The sequence below is a fragment of the Arvicola amphibius genome, chromosome 5 (assembly GCF_903992535.2).
Source record: "Arvicola amphibius chromosome 5, mArvAmp1.2, whole genome shotgun sequence".
Lineage (NCBI taxonomy): Eukaryota > Metazoa > Chordata > Mammalia > Rodentia > Cricetidae > Arvicola > Arvicola amphibius.
The window spans coordinates 121281443-121294656 of record NC_052051.1 but is presented as its reverse complement, the minus strand read 5'-3'; the positions used below and the strand labels follow the sequence as shown (position 1 = coordinate 121294656).

General features: G+C 41.6%; 1 protein-coding gene across 3 annotated transcripts in view; it reads right to left on the bottom strand.

Moving 5' to 3' along the window:
- Ythdc2 (YTH domain containing 2) overlaps positions 1-7061 on the bottom strand; it is a 65045-nt gene extending 57984 nt beyond the window's left edge. For 2 of the 3 annotated variants that reach the window (XM_038331244.1, XM_038331245.1), the window contains exons 1-3: positions 6679-7061; positions 5257-5347; positions 957-1153 (exon numbers count right to left, since the gene is read on the bottom strand). In XM_038331244.1, the coding sequence (XP_038187172.1) occupies positions 957-1153; positions 5257-5347; positions 6679-6877 (487 nt within the window). In that variant the 5' untranslated portion in view covers positions 6878-7061. Of the gene's footprint in view, positions 1-956; positions 1154-5256; positions 5348-6678 lie in introns of those variants that run through there. The other variant, XM_038331246.1, reaches the window with a different exon arrangement.
- Between the last annotated feature and the right edge of the window lie 6153 nt (positions 7062-13214).

Genomic DNA, 13214 nt, shown 5'->3' with positions numbered 1-13214 from the left:
AAGTCTACATGTTTAAAATGATACATATACAACTAAATGATTCATAGAATAATATTTGTAAATACAAGGTTCTAATGCTTAACAAATTTTCCAAAGAGCATTCCGGCCAATAGTCACATATAACTAAGCAGGTGTCATAAGAATGTCTTCTCCAAATAGCTCAAACTATTTCTGTGTGTCCACACTTAAGAGATTTTCTTTAGGCTTCGTGTTATAGCTTAATGGTAGTGTGCTTGCATAGTACCCATGAGCCACACGCATGACAAAACAATCAAACTGTAAAGATAAATAAAACAAGTTCTTTGATATCTATAGCCATGTATGGCTTATGAGATGCAGACCTATTTCTCAGAAAACAATAACTATGCAAAGTCTACACTAGGCAGTTAGATAACTTTATCACTGATAAAGCTATTTTTCTGAATAAAATTATGGCTTCACTTTATAACTTATGTACCATCTTTGAAAATTTTAACATACTGAAGATTCTTCCCCTGCCCTTAGCAGAAACTAAAGCTCCAGTTTAGATTCTTACTCATTAACTCATCGAGGCAGCAATAGAGAAAAGCCCCAGACTTTGGAGTCTGTTTATTGGCTAGCTGAGTAATCATGAAGGAATCGTTTCACCCTTCTGAGCTCCAGTTTCTCCATGGCTCACAGTCTGACCTCTCGAAGATTGCTACTGTGCAATAGGAGTGAGGGTACCACCAAGCACATGGGAATTGTTCAATGAACAATAGTCATTACTACAATATTTAAAAGTCTTGTTTTGATTGCATGATATGCCTTAATACTTTATTCCAAAATTTTCATAATTCTTGATCATTTTTATCATTTAATACATTATTAAAACTAAAAAAAACATGTGCCATACTAGTTCCAAAAAATAAATTTAAGGTAGAAAAAAAATCACCAAATAATAGGGTAAATAAGGAAGCTCCCAGAAAAATACATACCAGCTTCAACTGCAAACACGTTTCCTCTTTCTGTTTTAGGTAGGAGTTCAGTACGCTCTTTATTAGTGACAGGAAATCTCTGAATTAGGCTTCTAACAGCATGTTTTGTATTGTGAGTCAAATTACAGGTCATCATTGCATGTGCTGTTTCTGATCCATCTTTCTTCTTCACAGTTAGGTACCTGTTTGCTCCCTTTCTGAATGTTAATAGAAATCATTTATTTACTATATAAATATGTATGTTCACATATGACATACGCATACATAGAAAATAAATCTCAAACAAAACAATAAAAATTTTTTGAGATATTAAAATTCTCCCAATCAACAAAGATAAATTAAGTAGTCACAAGTGTATCTTCAATTAAACTATCAAAATGCTAAAAAAAAAACCAATTTTAAATAAGCAATAACAAAAGTAAAAATCTAATAGATGCATAAATGTTAAAATTTGAATTTGGTAGACTTTGGTAGATAAACCATCACCAGTTAACACATACTGGGGGGAAGATAAAGATGGGGAAATCTAAACGACACTGAAAAGGTGATGGCAGACTGTTGATGTTCGCACGCCCGCAGCTGCTCTGAGGGTTTCATTCCCAGGAGAGCCTGTTAAAGGAGCCACTTTAAACAGCTGAACCAAGCCTGTGTAACACAGCACATACTTTATGAGTGAAAAGATTTTTTCCCAAAGCTTATGATATACTCTTCAGCTCAAGTTCCTGGCTCTAAGCTCAAGCTAATAATACTTGCTTTGAAGGACTATTCAAATGATTAAGAAGAGAGATATAAATTACAGCATCTGTCACAGAGCAGGCTTTAAATAAGAAAAAATCATTTCTTAAAATTACCTAAAATATTTCAAACATTTTCATCTGTGTATATGCTATCATATACAAATGAGCAAGAGAACCACAAATATGGTGAAAATGTCATTATTGTATAATTTCCCCAATTTTCATTACATTTAGATTCTGTCAACAATATCTTCTCCACAAGAACATTAAACTGAGGCCAGACTCATTGTCAACCCTGACAACCTGAGTTCAATCCTGGGAACCCACATGATGAACGAAGAGAATCAACTTCACAAGTTGGCTCCTGGCCACATGTGCTATCGCAGTGCATGCTTATGCCCTCACGTGCACAAATGATTGCATAAATGTAAAGAGCTGTAGTTCAGCTGTGTCTAAGTGCAGTTCTTACCTTACCAACATTTAAAGGTCTGAATTTCCTTACTGAACACCACAGTGAACGGAAAGTTCTCAGTGCTGTCGCCTATTCTCTAAGTGCTTTGTAACGGGATAAAGAACAGTCTAGATTAGCTGGGTGTGATGACACACACCTGTATTCCCAGCACGTGGGAGGTAAGAGCCTGATAATCATGGAGCTCAAGGCCAGCCTTCGCTACCTGAGACTCTGAATCAGGAAAAAAGAAAAGAAATAAAATATAACTTGGTCTAGAAATTTTTATTTCCACAGTGAACTGGAATTACTAAAGTCTAAGCATGTTCTCTATGGTAGGTTCTTCCCTTGTATTGTTCTGCAATGTCTGAAACTTCAGCTGGCACAGAAGCAACTACTCACTCTCCTGGGCTGCTCATCTCATAAATTCTTATCTACAGAGAGGAAATAATGCTGAAAAGGAATAAGCACGAGAGAAGAAGTACGAGGCTGACGTTCATTCAGTACTACTCTTCAGTTAATTAGCCACACGACCAAAAGTACATTGTTTTAGTTCTCTAACACCGTATGCTTGTGAACAAAAACAGCTCTAACCTATCTGTGATACCAGGACATTTTCATTTTCTTTAAAAAATTATCTTGGGAACATTTATGTTTCAGCTTTAACTATTTTTCTCTGAAATTACCCATAATTCATACATATATGTCAAGACACTGGTAGAAGCTATGGTTACAAAACTGAGTAAAATATACTACTCTTACCTGAAGTCCACAAGCAAACTGATAGGTCAAACTGAAACTACCCTAACACAGGCCACCTCTGTGTGTAAAAATAATTCAAATTAAGAAGGTTCAAGTTTAAATTACCACTGAAAATTTAGTTTCAACATATATAATAGAAAGATAATAACTTGATAAAGATTTTATCCTTGGTAACTACTATTCATGCTTATACATTAGGCACCACAAAGATAATGATATATACATCTGGGGTAAAATATCATCTTTGTGAGAAGGAAAATAAAATGAAATTAATACAAGTAAAGACTTGTATTAATATGAAAACTAAAACACTGAGATCCCCTCATCATGTATCTTCTCCAGCATAACTGATGCTATGGCTTTAATAACATATAGAAGTCCCCTTTCCCAGACAAAATTAGAAACCAGCTGTCCAGGTAGCGTGCTATTAGATAAGTGAACCTCCTAAGAAAGTTGTAAAATAAGAGAGAATCCCATATGCAATTATTAAGCATAAAAGTAAATGTTGAGGACCAGCAAGATGGCATAGTGAGAAAAAAGAAAGAAAGAAAGCCATCTTGTCCAATTCTGACAACCTGAGCTCAACCCTGCGAGCCCACAGTAGAAGGAAATAACTGAGAATGTACCCTGAGAGCCGTCCTCTGACATCCACATTCACAGCCATGGCATGCACATAAACACATACGACGTAAGCCAATTAAACTCAAAGTCAATGTTAGGGGAGGAAGGAAAAGAAGACATTCAAAAACACGCATAATATCACAGATAGGAGAAGTAAGTGCTCTGTTGCACAATATCAACTATTGTTAACAAGAAGGTATGTAGTCTTAAATAGTTACCAGAGAATCCTAAATGCTCTCATCTTAAAGAAATAGAAACTCTGTGAGACAACAGATGTGCTAATTACCCTGATAGTCCTACTGTATACATGGAGTAAAAAATCACATTATACTCTGTGTGTGCATAATTATTGTCAGTTAAAAATTAAAGGGGCTGGAAAGACGGCTCCATGGTTAAGAGCATTTGCTGCTCTTGCAGAGGACTAGGGTTCAGTTCCTAGCACCAACATGGTGGTTCATAACCATCTATAACTCCAGTTCTAAAGGATCCAATACCCTCTTCTGGCCTCTGCAGATATTACATGCACAGGGTGCACAGACATAAAGTTAGACAAAACATCCATAACCATAAAATAAAATAATAACTCTTTAAAGGAAAAAAACCTTCATTGGCTCAGCAAGCTGGACTTCAGTGCAATCTTTAGTCTGTCCTAGATTCTCTTCCTGAGTGAATAAGGATGCATGTGTTGTATCACCCCAAGGAAAACCTACCACTCAACACTCATTACCAGGAACACCAACATAACTCAATTGCAGGGCCCACTCTAGACTTAACCTAGAAAGAGTACCAGAGGAGCCCGTGTAACAAAACTTGCTAAAAAAAAAAAAAAAAAAAAAGAAAAAAGTTATATCCCATGCTCCCTTCCCATAATTTGCAACTTTTCATTCAAGGATCTATCCTTTGTCATGTCTTCAAGAAGTTCCCTCCGCAAATGTGCAATGCAGCTTTTAATAAATCAATCCCTTTCTTACAGTTAGGTGTAGAGGTACATGCCCTCAATGCCAGCACTTGGGAGGTAGAGACAGACAGGTCTGAGTTTGAAGCCAGCTTGGTCTACAGAGTGAGTCCCAGGACAGTCAGGGCTACACAGAGAAACCTTGTCTCAAAATAAATAAATAAAATTTAAAATAAATAAATAAGGTTATTTATTTTCTGACAAATCTTCCACCTACCAGTCTAATGGTAAAGAACCTAAGATGAATAATGGAAGCTATAGTCACTTTTAAATTTAAAATTTTTTTCAAACTTATTTGAGTATATGTAAATTCAGCGGTTCACATAGACATCACTGGACAACTATTTGGAGTTCTTGCTCTCCTTTCACCTAGTTGAGGTTGGGTCTCACTTGTTATTTCTACCACTGTGCAAACCTCTGGCCCGTTCTGCAGTCTCCTGCTCCCTTTCACCATGAGGGTCTAAAGTCGTTGTTTTAACCAGAGTCGGCGTTCTTTTCTCTTTTCTCACAGTGGGTTCTGAGGCCAGGACTCAGGCTGTGGGGCTCTCACAGGAGGAGCCGCCGCCCTGGCCGCAGCTCATTTTCTGCACCTGGGAGGTAAGGTGGGTTAAAGGGAGAAAAGCTGACCCTGGTTCAGACTTAACTGAGTTTATCTACATATCCTATAATTAAGAACACGGAAGTTAAAACGGAAATAATGGTTAAAGTGTGATCAGACATACTTATCCTTTTCTATAGTACATAACTTTGTAAAAATAAGAAAATCTGTAAACTTACCCTTTACTTTTAGAAACTAAACCAAGAGACTGACTCAGTCGGTGAATAAAGGCTCTTTCCGTACTGGTCAAAGAAGAAGGAAATTCCATTTCTACACAGGAAAAAAGGTTCCACATATATATAATTATAGGTATAAAATATGAAAAATACATGTAAGTATACAATCAAATTATAAATCCACGTGAAAGTTTATTAATTCAGTACCTCATGTTTAATAGGATTCTGATATTAATTTTTAATATTTATTTAATCGTGTGTATGTTTGTGTGTGAGTGTATATATGTGCACAATATGTGTGAAGTGCCCACAGGTCAGAAGAGGTATTAGATCCCTTGGAACTGAGTTAAGGATGGTTCTGAGCCATCATGAGGGTGCTGGAAGTCAAACCTGGGTCTTCTGCAAGAGCAGCCAGTGCCCTTAACTCCTGAGCCATTTCTCCAGCCCAGAATTCTGATACTTCTTATTAAGCTACAGACAAAAACCTAAATATAATAAAGGACTCTGAAATTCACCAAAGATTATTCATCTGTGTTGAAATCTTGAATTGACCTAATAACTATGGACATATTTGACTAATTTAACTTATTCCTGTTTTGCCTGACACAATTTCTTTCCTTCAGTAATGACATAAGCTCAAGCATTAGGAATTCTCAAGCTGAAACTCACTCCTATGTCTCTGTTCTTAAAATTGTGCAGTGCTCCTACTCACTATTTCAGACTGGATTTGTTGGGACATTTCGCCAAGGCATTGCTTCTGTCAAATATACGTTCAAAATCATTTCGTTTACCCTTTTGAACAGTTAAGCCTCATCAGCAAGAGGTCTCCTATTTAAGTCGGCAAATCGGAATGAGCTATGAAGCCACTACGGGTCACTTCAGTACTATAAGGACCGCGGCAAATAGGTCTCTAGCCTGATGAGGTGTGAAACACGCTTAAAATGTCAAAAGAAGTTTAATTTGTGTTCGATATGATCCGCCTAGAATTTCAAAAAAAAAAAAAAAGCCCTTTATATTGCCGGTATTTTTACTTATCTATTTCATTTCCTCCCGCTCCTTTGAAGATTCTGCAGCTTAAAGTAAGGCTACACCTTTTCAATAATAATGAGAAGGGGGACGTTGATGATGGCGGGGACTTATCAACTCCTTAAAAGAAATAATGTTGACTTAGCCTGGGGCTGAAGAAAAGTACCCAGGAGAAGAGAGAAACTCCCACCCGGGAGCAACCTAACCTTTTCACCTTCTGCCTTCACCGGCCCTGCTCCATAACCCGCCCGACCCACAAGGCATCCCACTCCACGAGCGACAGTCAGGCGACAGGCGCGGGTTTCACCTCTGCGGCCCGGCCCTCGGTTTCTCTGCCCAGCCCGGGGCGGGCCTGGGGGGCGGGTGTCAAGCGGCCGGGTCCCCCGTCAGGAGCCTCACCTCGCTGGTCACCATATCGGAAGCGCTCCAGGGCGATGTTGACGGCGATCTTCACCTCCTCGTCGATACGAATGTCTTTGAGCCCCTTGGCCCGGCCGCCGCCTCCAGGACCACACGAAGCGGGGCCGCCGCCGCCTCCTCCGCTGCCGCCTCCGCCAGGAGCCGGAGGACGCGGCGAGACGCTGCTCGGCCTGGACATGGCCCTGAGGAGAAGCTCGCTCCGCGTGGGAGCGGCCAGGCCTGCTGCCAGGGGGCAGTGACAGAGACGGAGAGAGCCTGAGAGACCGCGGCCGGCCGACCGCTCGGCAGGCAGGCAGCGCCGCGGGCGGTGAGCGGGAGAGTTCCGCTCACGGCAGCCGTGGAAGCGAAAGCGTCGGCACCGCGAAAGCCCCGGGAAGCCCGGGGCGCGCGCGTGATGACGTCACCGAGGGCGCGACGCGCGTGACCCCAGGACTCCCGGCCGCTGGCTTGGCGGGTGCCGCGTTTGGGAATGCGATCCCCAGCGGGGTGGTGCGGTTCCCGCGCCCCTGAGGCTTTGGTTCTTAGAATAATTTAATTGGAGGACTCATTATTCAGTTACCCCCTCGTTCGTTTAATGCTTCACTCCTTCAGAGCGGGCTTCTTGCCTAAAGATAGATTCACAAAACGAATGCACTGAAGCAAGGGTTTTTCCCCCCCTTTCTTTGATTCATGATCTAGTGGGAGCAGAGTACGATGAGTAAACCAACTGGCTTAATTCTGAATAACTGTAAGGAGTTAATAATTCTGAATAATTTTAAGGAGTTACGAGTAACTCCTTAGTATGTATCTCTCGTTCTGAGAACACAAGAAAACGTGGTTATCTGAACTAAAGATTTAGCTGTGTTCCACCTGGCAGCCCTAAGTGCGAGTGACAGCACCCAAAAGGGAAAAAAAAAGTAATTTACATGATAGTTTCCGGTGATTACGTGATAGTTATTAAGTGCCTACAGTTTGAAGGAACAGCCAGCCCATCGTGGAGGCACAGAAGGCATATCAATAAGAACAGCAATGTTTTGTGGCAAGATTAAATATAGAGATAGATCCTTCTCAACAGTCAGGAAGGTTATGAGAACTCCCATTGACTCAAATAGCACCCTGCTAACATAAATCTAATTCCAATGTTCTAAACTGCTTCCACTCTGTATTACTATTGTCATTCTCCAGAGAGCAACCAAAGTGATCATTTCCTTTTTTTCAAAGTAGGAGGCAGCGAGTAGTAGCGTGAGTTGCTCTCCACTGCAGCTAGAACAAGCCGTGAATTTCTCAGTATGGCGCTCGAGACCCTCGGTGGAACAGCCTGGGTCACACTTTCACCCTCATTTCGCTCAGATGTGCTTAAGTTTGTTCTGTTTGGTTTTGCTTTGATGACTTTTGTCTCGGAGAAGGCAGCCTCCCTCTGAGAATTTCACAATTCACAAGGATGCCTCTGTACTATAATTTAAAACATGATTCTGTTTTATGTATGTCCTTTACATAGACCTGCTTCCTAATCTTGTGTATTATTTGCCACATTTGAAAGGGTCTTATATGCTCTTGCCAAAAGTTCTAAGCTCCTAAGAGCACGAATGTCACCTTGTTTGTCCCGTTGGCACAAATAAGTTTTTGTGTGTTTTGTTTTGTTTTGTTTCTGAAGGAATAGTCCATCATGCCACAGAGAGGCATAGCTGTGAGAAGAGTTGTGTTGTTGTGACAGGAGTGTGAAGCCGCTGCTCACATTCCCATGCACAGTATAGGAAGGAAAGAGGGATGAGTTCTGCCACTAGACTCGCTTGCTCCTGTATTAGTCTAGGGTTGAAGGCAACGGTGTGTGCTGCCCACATTCGGGTGAGTCATCCCACCTCAGTTAAACATCTATGGAGATACCTTCACAGATATGCCAAGAGTTTGTCTCCTAGGTGATTATAAATCCTGTCAACTTGATAATCAGGATTAAGCATCACACCCCAGGAAAAGGCCTCTTGCATGTGTGCCCAGGAGTGTTACAGAAGGTCTGCAGGACACGGAGTCCTTACCGTGTCTTAAGTTCCTCTCTTTTTAAAATAGGATTTCAAAAAGGATATTTAATATATGTATTCTAGTTCCGCTTATCATTTTACATACAGCATGTGGGTGGAGACACACAGTGTACATATTTACACATTGCATAACTTACCATGAGGTAGGACATTTGGACATGATTAAAGGACCGTGACTCAGTGACAGATCCTGGTGGTGGAGACTAAGTAGAACTTTGGATTTCTTAGTTAGGGGATATGTGGGGCAAGCAGAAAAAAATTACAACAATTTTGTTTATAAATATTTTTAATTTTTCTTACGATTCTAGACTCAGGCAAAATCTTGGTTCATAACATAGAAGATGGCGCTTTATGAAAACGGAAGAACTGGAGAAGGTAGAAACAAAGAACAGGCTGGTCATTTCAAAATGACTTCCCTTGAGACAGAAAAAGAGGCCTGCAACAATAGAAAACGGACTGGCTCACACGAGGGGGCTTCGGCTTCTTTTTGTTATTTATTCTGTTGAGACAGGGTCTTATGTTGAGCAGGCTAGCCTCAAATTCACAGTCCTCCATCTTAGCCTCCTGATTGCTGGGGTTGTAGGCATGCCTTACTTCTGGCATTTCCTTTTCCTTTGTTTATTGGCTGATTGATTTGGGGTAAGGTTTAGGGAAAATTCTTACAGGCCAACTGAAAAATTTGTTGACCAGCTCTCTCACTCCCCACCTCTGCTTTCCTTTTTCCTTCCTGCTCCCCCACCTCTTCTTCCCTTCTCTCTTTGACTCTCTTTCCCCTCTCCCTCTCATGATTTCTCAGAAAACCAGAGAATAAGATAGCTTCAGTTTGGTGTCATATAACTTTATTTGTTCTTGATTTCTGGTTTGTTGGATTCTGGTGCAAGAACTTAGCCCCAAACAATGTTTTTGTTTGTGTTTTGGTTTGGGTTGGGTTTTAATTTTCATTTGGCATTGCTAATGATGTCAACAAATGTCAATGCTCACCAACAAATGTGTTCATTGTCTTTGGACATTTTATTAACCCCATCTCCCTAGCAGTTAGCTGTAAGCCACATGACCAAGCGCTAGCCATTGGAATGCTGGTGGAAACAACATACACCACTTCTGGGCTTTCCTTCCATCATTTCTCCATTTTCTGTTTTTCCTGGCCAGCTGAAAGTTCTTAGACAGTGATAGAGACACCCTTAAGAAAGATGCTGCTTTCCGTGACGATCGTGATGGAGTCACCTTACCTCCATGGTTTGATATGAGTGAGAACTAACCTAGACTGTGGGAGCCACTGAGATTGTTGGGAGTGTTTGTTTATAACACTGCAGTTGTTGCATGAATCGCTCCTGATGAATCACACTTCCTTGTACTCGTATCTTTCTATACTTATACTGACTCTGTTCTTAGACTCTGAACTTACCTTTCACCAGCATGACATCAGTGAACAGAGGTTTGAATGATACTTAGAATTTCATATTTACCCTCCTCGACTGTGAGACATTCTGCTTCCACCAGGTAAAGGAGCTGAGGCTAGCCCACAAAGGCTTACAGAAACACCACTAGTCAGCACCAATGGCTAGACATGTGGAAGACAACATATTAGAAAAATAGAGCCTCCAACAAGTTGCAGAGAGGGGAGGAGTCAATGCAGCCACATGTATGACTCAAGGTAAGATCAAAAGGCTCTCCAGGCCACACATCCCAAGTTTTTTTGCTCACAGAATACATTGGCAAATAAAATGCATATTACACTGAGTTTAGGTTTGATTCATTGCACATCAGCATGCGATAGCAGAGAGCTCTAGAAAGTTGGTTCTCTTCTGTCTATGAAATTATCCTGTTAGAGAAGACTCTTAAGATAGAACCACACATTGATTTTGTTATTTCTGTTACTGTTAGGGTCCTCACATCAGATCACCCCACAAAACGAAGACCACCATCACGTATGCAATTGGCAAGAACATTGTTTATTCCAGCATGCAGGGGTCAGCCACACAACAGAATGCTGGCAACCCCAATGGAACTTGCAGTCTTCTTTTATAGGCATCCAGGACAGGATTAGTTCATCCTGAACATGATTGGCTGGGGCTCCTCTTCCTGCTTTAACACAGTACAGAAATCAAAATTGAGACAGAAACTGAGACCTAACAGTACAGAAACTGAAACTTTACTGGAACTCAGGCCTAGAAGGGGCTGGGACCAGGAGAAGCCTAGCCGTGGAGCTACTCTCATTACAGATATTTTCTTCTATGTTTTGTCTCCTTAGCATCCGCTTTTTTAACCCCTCCAATCTCTTCTTGTTTAGGTAGATCTTTTGGGATCTTTTATTTCAAGGATCATTGTCTTAGGTTGGTGTTGGCTCCCTAAAACTTGAAGGAGAAAAGTCAGATAGTAGTGGGCAAGTGAGTTACTAAAAAGGATCCTGATCTAGAGTCCCATTAGGAAAAGCAACAACAAAATTTTGGGGGGGCTTGGGAGGCCAAAAACCAATGTAGAAGCTCATAAGGACTTGCTGCTGTTAGGGTTTGGGTTTGTGTCATCACCACTAAAACTCATGGAGTTTCACCTTCATTATGAGGTATTAAGACAATAGAAACATAATCCAACTGTAACATTCAGAGATTAGTCCTTTACAAGTGATTAGGATTAAATAGATGACCAAGGTTGACTACTGGTGGTTTTAGAAGGGTCGGGGAGTGGACCTGCTTTAGTTATTTTATTTTTCTGTTGCTGAGATAAAAGTACCACAACCAAAAGCAACTCAAGAAAGAGTTTATTTTGGTTTTGAGTTCCAGAGGGCTAGATAGTCATAATAGCAGGAGCAGAAAATGGAAGATTACATCTCAACCACATACAAGAAGTAGAGAGAGAGACAGACGGGCAAACAGAGAAACAGAGTAGGTAGTGAGGCCAATGCTATAAACCCTCAAAGACCACCCTGAGTGATACACTTCCTCCAGCAAAGCGGCACCTCCTAAAGGTTTGGTAACTTCCCAAAGAACCTGGGGACCAAATGTTCAAATGCATGAGCCAATGGAGGACATTCTTCATTCTAACCACAACAGGGCAGGAGGAGGATTAAGCATACATGTGGATTCCCTCTTTCTTTCTTTTTTCCTTTTTAGCTTTCTTTTTATTTATTCTTTGTATATTTCACATTCATGCATCTCAGTCCCTTTCATTTCCCCATCCCTTCATATCCTCTCTCTGCCCTTACAACTTCCCCTACAAAATAAAATAAAATTTAAGAAGGAAAGATCTCATAATGAAAGCTGCAGTGTGACACAGTAAGCCCTTTTCTCTGTATAGCTTTGCTTGCAAATGCTACAAAGAGACATTGGTCTGGTTCAAGCCTCTGATTTCTGCTACTTCTTTTTTAACCCCTCTTTTTCAAGACAGGGTTTCTCTGTAGCTTTGAAGCCCATCCTAGAACTAGCTCTTGAAAACCAGGATGGCCTCGAACTCACAGAGATCCCCTGCCTGTCTCCCGAGTGCTGGGATTAAAGGTATGCACCACCACCGCCCAGCTTCTGCTACGTTATTGATGCTGAGCCCTCCCTGGGAATCATCTTGGATATCCTGTTGTTGCCCTGTGTCATGAAGATCCTGCAGCTTTGGGTCTGCAGGACCAGTCCTTTCATGTGCACCCACAGATCATAGGTGGGGTGGATGCTGGGGTGGGCCAACTCACAACACAGGTTCTGAACCTGGGTAGTTGCAGGTTGGTCAGCTCACCACTTCTCCCCCATCCTCCACCAGGGTGAGCTTCCAGCATTTCTCAGGCTAGTTCAGCCCTTGCAGCAATGAGCAAGGGGTGGGGCCGGTTCTCCTGCTTTCAAACCTTCAGGGTTGACTGTCCCACACTTACACTACAGGGTCAGCTGTATTGTACTGCCCAGGCAAGGTGCGGGGCCACTCTTCCAAGTGCTGCAGCTGGTGAGGGGCCCGGGTAGCTCTCCTACTCTTATGACCTCAGGGCTAGTTCCCCCACCTGCCTCCGGCAGGGAGGGCAGAACTCCTGTTTCTTGCCATGTGATTCTCTGAATTGCCTTCAGTCATCCACAATCCTATGTAATTTGGCCCCTTGGCCGGAGACCACAACTTTGAGCCAAAAGGAATCTCTTTCTATTATAATGAACCCAGTTTTTCAGTCTTGTATTATGAAGAGAAAATGAGCTAAAACAGATGCTGTCCACACTCCTGGAGTGATCACCGCCCCCCATGAAAGAATAATGGTGGGATATGTGTAGGCAAGTGAGACTCACTGTGATAAGCATCAGTAGAGGGGTCTAGCATTGGCAAAGACGGATACCAGGGCCTGAAGAAATCTTGTAGTTGGGAATAAGCAATGAGTGACTCAGCACTGACCTGTATAGACAGCAAAGTATCAGACACGCACTTTTTCTGATATGGAATAACTTCTTTAGACGTTAGAGGCAAATCTAAATATGAAATGAAGGACCCTGAAATACTCTCAGGGAAATTAAGCCCTGCCCTATTTAAGTCTAATGCAAA